General features: G+C 34.1%; 2 protein-coding genes across 3 annotated transcripts; one reads left to right on the top strand and one right to left on the bottom strand.

Annotated features, from left to right (window-relative positions):
- The first annotated feature begins 346 nt into the window (after positions 1-346).
- LOC123202283 (beta-glucosidase 18-like) lies at positions 347-3,905 on the top strand. Of its 2 annotated transcripts, none has more exons than XM_044618111.1 (12): positions 347-600; positions 677-743; positions 817-875; positions 961-1,036; positions 1,306-1,380; positions 1,485-1,572; positions 1,703-1,955; positions 2,060-2,175; positions 2,356-2,608; positions 2,690-2,831; positions 3,319-3,427; positions 3,555-3,905. In XM_044618111.1, exons 1-12 carry the CDS (start codon positions 433-435, stop codon positions 3,802-3,804), a joined length of 1,656 nt encoding a protein of 551 aa, XP_044474046.1. In that variant the 5' UTR covers positions 347-432; the 3' UTR covers positions 3,805-3,905. The 2 variants fall into 2 exon arrangements, with proteins under 2 accessions (XP_044474046.1, XP_044474047.1); XM_044618112.1 differs by having other exon boundaries at positions 352-600; positions 2,729-2,831.
- A 3,754-nt stretch (positions 3,906-7,659) lies between these two features.
- Positions 7,660-8,731, bottom strand: LOC123201712 (TIR-only protein-like). The gene is made up of 2 exons (XM_044617276.1): positions 8,295-8,731; positions 7,660-7,735 (listed from the first exon to the last, which is right to left on the bottom strand). The coding sequence occupies exons 1-2, from the start codon at positions 8,729-8,731 to the stop codon at positions 7,660-7,662; spliced, it is 513 nt and encodes a 170-aa protein (XP_044473211.1).
- Between the last annotated feature and the right edge of the window lie 751 nt (positions 8,732-9,482).

The following is a 9,482-nucleotide window of genomic DNA, read 5'->3' as shown; positions in this document are numbered from 1 at the left end:
TGTTAGTTTTTAAAACATAGAGAAATATAGTAAATTATATATATTTTTAATATTATTGTTAAAATGATAGTTTTACTTTTATATCTAACTGAAAATTTTAACAAAAATTAGCTTATAAGTGGGACTGTAAATTTTTAAAAGTTGATAGATGGGAGTTTTGGAATTACATCAAACCTTGGGTGGGAATAAGTCTTTGGCCTCTAAATTAATGTAAAAGCTTATTCTCAGGTCTCAATAAGCTTAAATATATACATATATATATTAATTGACAAGCCGGTAAAGTTGTTGAAGATCAGATGGAACAAAGGTTGATAGGACCAGAATGTTGAATGTATAATTGTACCACACGTTCAATTCAATTTTAAGAGGCTGACAAATATTTTCCTATCATAAGAATGGGCACATGCTTGGAGTGTTTCTTGTCAGACAAAAATGGAGCTAACTGGACTTCACATCTCTTTCTTGGTTCTTCTTCTTCTTCTGTTCCACCTCTTCTCTTCTCTTTCTTTTGATGTATTCTCCAATCAAAATGATGAAGATGTAAACAGGTCTCAATACCCATCTGGGTTCCTTTTTGGCACCTCCACTTCATCTTACCAGGCAACTCTTCTTCTTCAGCTTTTACTTTTTATTTTTACTACTTTTTTTTTTGTTATGTTCTCTCTCTTTGTTACAGGTTGAAGGAGGGTATCTTGAAGATGGAAAGGGCCTCAGCAATTGGGATTTTTTCTCTCACATTCAAGGTAAACTTATATACTGATCAAATTAACTTCTTTACCTGTGGATTTATTCAAATTTTGGTTGCCCATTTTCCAGGAAAAATTGTTAACAATGATAATGGAGATGTTGCTGATGATCATTACCATCGCTTCTTGGTAAATGAATTGTTAAATTTTTTTACTTTTATTTTACTTACCTGCAAGTTCTACTGAACATGTTAAAACATTTTTTATTTTGCAGGAAGATATTGAGATTATGCAGTCTCTTGGAGTAAATGCATACCGGTTCTCAATTTCTTGGGCTAGAATTTTACCAAGTATGATCTTAGAGCTATGTTATGAGAACCCACTTTAAACACACAAATGATGGGTACACACTTGATGTGTGTAATCATGTAATTGATTGTTATTTTATTCTTAATTTAAAATTCACTAATCACTTGATAACATACATCAAATGTAGACTCATTTGTGTACTCAAAGTGAATACGTATAGTTTATTGATGTTTTTAATAGCATAATTGTATGGTAAAATAGTGGAATTAACATTCAAGTGATTGATGATAATGTTCCTGAGCTGTAACAGGAGGAAGATTTGGGGAACTTAATCCAAGTGGAATCATGTTCTATAATAATGTTATAGATCATCTCTTGCTCAGAGGTAATATCTTTTTCATTGAATCTTTGACTTAAAACTACTTGCCTTTTTTTTTCTTTTCACAATTTTCTTGCAATTTGATGAGGAATGTGAAATGTTTAATGCAGGAATTGAGCCATTTGTGACCATATTCCATTTTGACTCGCCACAAGAACTAGAAGATAGATATGGGTCTTGGCTCAGCCCTCTGATTCAGTAAACTTCTACTTTTGCTGTTGAGATAGTAATGCCTGGTTACTATTAGGCCCTTTAATCCATTTCTTGCTCACTTAGTTCTGATAAATCAGTTTTGTTAGTGGAGTGTGTAATTTCACTCTTCTTGCAGGGAAGATTTTGTGCATTTTGCCAAAACATGCTTTGAGAATTTCGGTGATCGAGTTAAGTATTGGGCAACCATCAATGAGCCGAACCTGTTAAGTGAAATGGGATATGTCAGGGGATGGTACCCTCCAGCTCACTGTTCAGCACCATTTGGAAATTGTTCTGCTGGCAACTCTGATGTAGAGCCCCTCATTGTTATGCACAACATGTTACTGTCACATGCCAAGGCTGTTCAGCTATACCGTGAGCAGTTTCAGGTAATTGAACATTCTTTGTCAAGTGAGAATTTTAAGTGCTTCTGGGAGAAAATTGGTTGAGATAATTGTTATTATCGCCTCGTAAATTTTTGACATTAATGCAGCCAAAACAAGGGGGTTCCATAGGAATAATTGCGAGTTCACACATGTATGAACCCCTGAGAGATGAAGAAACAGATCAAAAAGCTGTGAATAGGATTCTGGCTTTCAACCTAGGCTGGTAAGTCAGAATTGCTTGGGTAAATCAAATTACTGAAGACTGTCCTTGGCAACATTTATTTTTTTGACAAAGCACTATGCTCCATGCCCTTTTTTTAGCTTAACTTCATTATTAGATCCTCCTGTATACAAAATGCTGAAGGACATGTTCACAAAGGAAGTTTTGCTTGCTGTCTTGCAGGATGTTTGATCCCTTAGTATATGGAGTTTATCCACCAGAAATGCGCAAATATCTTGGCAATGAATTGCCTAGATTCTCACTCGAAGAAACTAAGTTGATCAAAGGCAGTACAGATTTCATTGGCGTCAACCATTACTCAACTCTATATGCCACGGACTGCATCCATTCTGCTTGCAGTTCAGGTAGTGATCATGCAATCAGAGGCTTCGTGTACACCACTGGCGAACGAGATGGAATTCCAATCGGAGAACCTGTGAGCTAACATGATTTTATTCTTAGTAATATGAAATTTTTTGGCTATATACTTCTCATTTGGGCTGCATGTTTTTCTTAGCACATACCTACCATTTTCTACTATTTTGGTTTCTGGCAGAGCGGGAATCCAGAATTCTTTGTTGTTCCAGAAGGCATGGAGAAACTCATGGACTATATTAAGGAAAGATATAAAAACATGCCCATATATGTGACAGAAAATGGTATGTGCTACAAGTATAATGTGCTTATATGCCTTTTTAATAACCTATGTGCATCACCCAAAGACAATAAAATGAAGAAACAAAGTTAAGCCTATGACACCTTTAGGTAAATCCCACATTAGCAAAACATAGGAGATATGACTATGCAACCCACATCACTTAGGGATGTTAGGGTATGATTAGTTAAATAGCATGTGAGCTCCTTAAGTTATTTAAATGCGTTCCATGTCACAAAACCCAAAAATAAAACTACGATAGATTGTATGTCCTTGTTGAGTCCTGTAAGGGGTAACCATTGTGCAGATCCGACATCAACAAAACACAGGAGAGATGTTGGGTTTATATGTGTATCTCACATCGTTTGGAATGGAGTGTGTATCAAACTAGATAATATCTTAAAAGTGGATCAGATTATTGAACCAAAAATGTTACAAAGTCCTTCCCAACTTGTCATTTGGTTCCCTTTTTGTTCCATTTTATGGTGTAGGGTATGCGCCACCAAGAGAAGAGAGTAGACAAGTTGAAGATTTGCTTCAGGATGTCAAGAGAATTGAGTACCATAAAGGCTACCTTGCTGCATTGGCTAGAGCAATAAGGTGAACTACTAATTGGACTGTTCTCTGAAATGTGTAGACTCTTTACATATACCTTGAAAAAACAAAATTTCAGGGGTTTGAAAAAACTACACATAGATGAATGCTTTACTTATGATTTAATTGATAGGAATGGAGCTGATGTTAGAGGATATTTTGTTTGGAGCTTGATGGACAACCTAGAATGGACAGATGGTTTTGGCACGATGTTTGGACTCTACTATGTAGATCGCCAGACGCTTGATCGGACTCCAAAGCTTTCTGCAAGATGGTATAGGAATTTCCTCACCAACATTACCGCTCAGAATGATGCAAGTTCATCTAAAAAGAAAATTTCCACTATCACCAGATCACAGAATAGAGGAGTACAAAAATATTGATTCCTATGTTTCACTATGATATGTATGGCTGAAAAATAAACTGGTGTTTGTCATTAGCCGAAATTGTAGACTCTGTTTCAGTAGGATATGTTTCACCACAATTATATTGTCTCTGCACACTAACCAACTCACACCAGCTCACACTCACTGCATTCATTTGAAATCTTCCCGCTGACTTCCACGTCATGCGTCAAGATAGATGACTTCGCTTATGTCCCCATAAATGGTAGTTGTGAAGCAAAAACTAGTCGCAGAGGTTTTATCAACTATCTTAAGGGAGTTGATACAACTCCAGCATCGCTCAACTCGCAAACACCCGCAGACCCCTCCACTTGCACTAATAGACCATGCGATGAATGTCACCCATACAACTTAAAGGGACCTCAACCCCCTTCAAGTGCGGCCACCTTGTCATGTCGATATCCCACACAATACCACAGAAGAACCCCCGCCTTCCACCTGAAGATTGTACAACTAAAAGGTTGATTGCTCAACTTTGTTTAACTATTGGAAGAATAGCCCTGTGAGAAGCCCATTTATAAGGGATATTCTGGGCGAGATTTAGATAAACCTTAGCCTGCCGTTTTTTGATGAGCCCATACCAGGTCTAAGAACAATTTGTTTAGCAATTCTTGAGTCTAGACTTGATGGGGGCTCATCTAAAGATGACAATTAAGTTTGTAAAATCAAGTCTTTGGATTTCTCTTTCATAATTCTCTAATAAAAATGGAGACGGGACGACTAAAATCTCATAGTCAAGGACGGGGCAGCGATAGTGATAATTAATTATATCCTTAACTCATTTTCTCTTTGTTTTGTCTCTTCTCAATTTATTTTTTAAATATTTATATATTGAATTACCTTTTAAAATTTTAAATTATTACAAACATATTCTAATACTTAATAAATATTTAACTATTTTTCAAGTGAGAGTAAGAGAGGAAAGTGTGATCCTATGTGAATGGAGAGGAAAAGAGGAGAGAAATTTTTTCACTATTATCCTCGTATCAGAGATGGGCCTATAGCGACTAGCATTAAGGTATTCGATTCCTTTTTGATCCGTTGTCATCTCTAGACTCCTTTTAAAACAACTAAAGTTTATCTACTTCTCTTGCCCTAGATTCTTTTATATTTTATTTCTTTAAAATGCTTAGCCATGATTGAATTTAAAACGATCGATACAGACCCAGAAGTTGAAGACTGGTAGGTGAGAAGAGAACGGTAGTTTTCACAGAGAAAATTACATAAGGTAGCTGATATCTAAGGTAGCGCCGTACTGAAGAGCACCCTTTATCATCAGCCACAAATTCATCAAAATGCGATTCTTCAGTGAGCTGAAAGAACTGACGAGAGTTAAGGAAGGAATGTTTGAAATGAAGTCGAAGAAGAAATGATCTTGGGAGGGGAAATTATAGTGATGGCAGTGTTGGGGTTATGGGCAGTATGTTTGAGGCCATATCTGATGAGATATGCTGCAGAAATACTCCAAGCTTTTTTCCCAATGCCATGATCCGATTTTCCAGAGCCACGCCTTCTTTTTCTTAACTCTGTTTAAGTAATTCCATTTCTAGTGAACTGTCATAAACATCCAAGGATAGTTTGAGTAGTAAAAGAGGAAGTTTTCACAGAGAAAATTACATAAGGTAGCTGATATCTAGGGTAGCGCCGTACTGAAGAACACCCTTTATCATCAGCCGCAAATTCATCAAAATGCGATTCTTCAGTGAGCTGAAAGAACTGACGAGAGTTAAGGAAGGAATGTTTGAAATGAAGTCGAAGAGGAAATGATCTTGGGAGGGGAAATAATAGTGATGGCAGTGTTGGGCTTATGGGCAGTATGTTTGAGGCCATCGCTGATGAGATATGCTGCAGAAATACTCCAAGCTTTTTTCCCAATGCCATGATCCGATTTTCCAGAGCCACGCCTTCTTTCTCTTAACTCTGTTTAAGTAATTCCATTTCTAGTAAACTGTCATAAACATCCAAGGAGGATGAGTAGTAAAAGAGTAAGTTTCATATGTAAAAGAGTATAGATTTAAGTCTCTTTTGATGATATATCAAAATCAAATTCTTGATTTATCTGATTTAGTGGTTCAATAATTGTGAGATTAGTCACTAAGTGTTTGGTTTGATCTCAAAAGTAGCAATCTAGCTCGGGTAATTATGTTTGTAATATCTAGCAATACTATAATTCTGCAATATTATATATACTTAGTTTTAAAGTATTTAATTAGGTATTTAGATTATGTATAATATTATGTATACTCACTTTTAAAGTACTCGATTAAATATTCAAATTATATACTATTATATGAGCAAGTGATTTTAAATTAAGGATAAAATAATACTAGTTACACTATGATATATCATCTATATATCAAATTTAATACTTAAAAATTGGTATATAATTTTCTTGAATATAATTAAATCGATAATTTTTTGTGGTCACTATTGATTGTCCAAAAATTGATGCGATAATGCAAGGATTAACTAATGAGAAGCATTGTCCTTGTCTCATCAATAAATTTGATTCTTCTATCATTTTAATCAAATAATTCTCTCTAAGACATCATATTATTTAGTTCGTGGCCTTTTTCTTTTTTCAGACGAGAAATCTCATCTAACCTGAATTATCATTTTTACAAAATCAAATCAATTATATTAAATAAGACAAACTCTAAATTTAATAATTGACTCAACAACGATGTTACAAAATAATAAAATTGTTTAACTCATTTTGAATGAGTTATTGATGGTAACTTGATGAGTTTTTAAACTAACATATTTATGGAAACTTATACAACAAAACGGGAAAACTTTTCAGAAAGTAATATTATGTACACACAATTTTTATATAAAATTTAGGTATATAAATTATATATCATTATATAAATAGATGTTACTTTATCTTTAATTCAAAATCATCTAATTACGTAATAACGCATCACCTGTGTACCTAAATCGTATACAAAAAATGTGTAAGCATAGTTTCATGAGCAATATTATACGTACCCACTTTGAATACACAAATAGATACACACTTACATGTGTCATCATGTGATTAGGTGTTATTTTATTCTTAATTCAAAATCATTCAATCACATTATTACACATATCAAGTGTATACATATTTGTGTGCTTAAAATGAATACGCATAGTTTAATTGTAATTTTATTCCTTTTAAAAGTATACGATTGTCACCAAGTAATACATCAATTCTTAATTTTATCACATCAATTATTTTAAATTTCAGCATAATAATAATAAATAAGAAGAAGAAGATAGAAGTATTCAGCAAGAATAATAAAATCAACAATGGAGAACTATACCTTAAAAGAATAAGATTATGCCTAAAAAAATTGCGTAAATTTATCTAATACAAAGTTAAGCTTGTGATTAGATGATATAATTATTTATTTTTTCTCTAATTTTAAATCAGTCCGTCAAATACTACCACATATGAATGTACAAGTAAATTTGTATATTTTATTTCTAGCTATAGTATATTACACAACCATGCAACTCCACCGAAGGGACTCAACAACTAAACTTTAAAAGGAAAAAAAGGAATAACAAAGGAATGAACAAACCGTCTTAGATATTAGAGAAATATTATGTGGATCCAGTTTTAAATATTGAATTGGATACTTAAATTATGTAACATTATGTGATCGAGTAATTGAATAAAATAACGTTTAATCACATAACGATGCATTATTTAAGTGTTCAATTAAATACTCAAAACTGAATACACAGAATTTTATTGTAAATATTATTATTGAAAATTAAACTAAAAAAATTGAAGCTCTTCATCAGTGGTTGGGCATTGGGTGTATTGTTCTTGCGCCTGTGCCTCTAGTCTTCAGACTCAATCTCCATTAAGCTGTTAATGACTATGTCTGATGCATTTGTCACAACTTCTGACCAGTTCCTGTAAAAACCATTAATTAAAGATATGTTAAGAAAAACCCTAGCTACTTAATTAGTTTCTGAAATAAGCAATTACTATTTAACTGCTGTTCGGTTATCAAAATCATGTTTGAAAAAATAATACTTTATATTAAGACCAGACATGTGCGTCTATGTATAAAAACTTCGCTAATATGAATAATAACTTTACTCAAGCAGAAAGTATCAGAGATAATAATTTGATCCGCGAAATTGTGTTCAGGGAATTTTTTTGATAAAGAAGAAGATATGAAGAACATAAATATATTTATAATTCGTCATCTCTCAAACTAATCTCTTCTCTAATTGACCTATTCCTTTTATATTTCTTAAACCGTCATAAGTTGTCATATTAAGGGCATACGTATTAAGGACATACGAGACAATAAAGGTTTTCCCTGCAAACAGGGAACCTCTGCCAGTCGTCTTGACACACAAGACAAGAAGGGTTTTCCCTACAGGCAGGGAACCTCTACCAGTCGTGTTGCCATCTCTAGAAGGTACTGTGCGAGAAATATTTAACAAAAGGAAGAAAATCAAACCCTTTCAAAGAATCGAACGTGAGCCCAACGGTGTACTTTGCCTCTTCAAGAGCCCGGTTGAATCTCTGAACCTCATTGGCCGGGCATTTCCCATTGTCGGGGACACGAAGTTCCGACGGCTTGATGTCACAGAATATAGGGATAACCTTCTTCTTCGACTCCATGATAAGAGCCAATTCATGAAGGCAAAAATACGACTCACAATAACGAGGTGAAAACACAGTGACGCCAATTTTGCAACCCTTGATGGCGCTGTTAATCTTGTCAAATAACTTATCGCCGGGCTTCATGTTCTTGTTGTCCAAGAACGGGCATAAATTCAGCCGTGAAAGATGATCGTACAGCAAAGTGGCGACCGTTCGCTTCGTGTCAATCCCTCTGTGGTTGATAAACACGTCGCAGGTTTGAAGGTTCTGGCGGAACAAGAAGCGGCTCATGTTGTTCATGGCGGCAGAAGGGCGATATTGCACGGTGGGTGTGTTTGTTTGTTTGCTTTTTTTTTTTTCCTTCTTCTTCTTGGTCTTGAAGAAGTGTAGGTTTTGTTAAATCTTTTCAGATGAGTTTCCTGTTTATATTTTTTAGTGCTAGTGAATACATATATACATACACACACAGTGAACGTTTCAAAGATTGTGATTTTAATAATAAAGAGAATTCGCTATGGTATCCTTTCAAGGTTGATTTTGAACGAGAAAGCACAAGGAAGAAGATTGAACAGTTTCATTTTGACTGGAGCCCAAAGTAACTCACAAGTAATCTTCAAGACAGAATTAGTCTATCTCCTCTACGTTTGCAAAAAATACAATATGCTACCTTCAGTTCTAAAACTTATTCACATAAGTAATATTATGTACACATACTTATAAATATACAATTGGGTACATATATGATATGTATGAAAAACCTTAAAAACTTATGGAACTCAAGTGTTTTTAAACTTCATAACAAATATGGCTGAATATTCCTATAATCTTTTGTATATCACCACATTAGGGCTTTCAATGTTTATATATAAGATAAAATTGTCAGATTGGCTATAGAATTTACAAATACTTCTCAATCGTGGATCAGATGATAAAGAAAGTCATGCATATTTATAGTACATTGTCCAATCAACAACAAACATGACATTGTTATTTTTTAATTAAGAAGAATAGAGAAAAAAAAACTACCATAAAAGATGAATCC

The sequence above is a fragment of the Mangifera indica genome, chromosome 18, assembly GCF_011075055.1.
Source record: "Mangifera indica cultivar Alphonso chromosome 18, CATAS_Mindica_2.1, whole genome shotgun sequence".
NCBI classification, from domain to species: domain Eukaryota; kingdom Viridiplantae; phylum Streptophyta; class Magnoliopsida; order Sapindales; family Anacardiaceae; genus Mangifera; species Mangifera indica.
This window is presented reverse-complemented; position numbering and strand designations above follow the sequence as displayed.

Excerpts from the sequence above, each read along its gene's own strand:
- LOC123202283 (XM_044618111.1), top strand. The coding sequence starts at position 433 with ATGGAGCTAACTGGACTTCACATCTCTTTCTTGGTTCTTCTTCTTCTT. Across the intron at positions 1,037-1,305 it reads TTGGGCTAGAATTTTACCAA|GAGGAAGATTTGGGGAACTT; the intron begins GTATGATCTTAG and ends GAGCTGTAACAG. Across the intron at positions 1,573-1,702 it reads TGGCTCAGCCCTCTGATTCA|GGAAGATTTTGTGCATTTTG; the intron begins GTAAACTTCTAC and ends CTCTTCTTGCAG.
- LOC123201712 (XM_044617276.1), bottom strand. The coding sequence starts at position 8,731 with ATGAGCCGCTTCTTGTTCCGCCAGAACCTTCAAACCTGCGACGTGTTT. Across the intron at positions 7,736-8,294 it reads ACGTTCGATTCTTTGAAAGG|GAACTGGTCAGAAGTTGTGA; the intron begins GTTTGATTTTCT and ends TGGTTTTTACAG.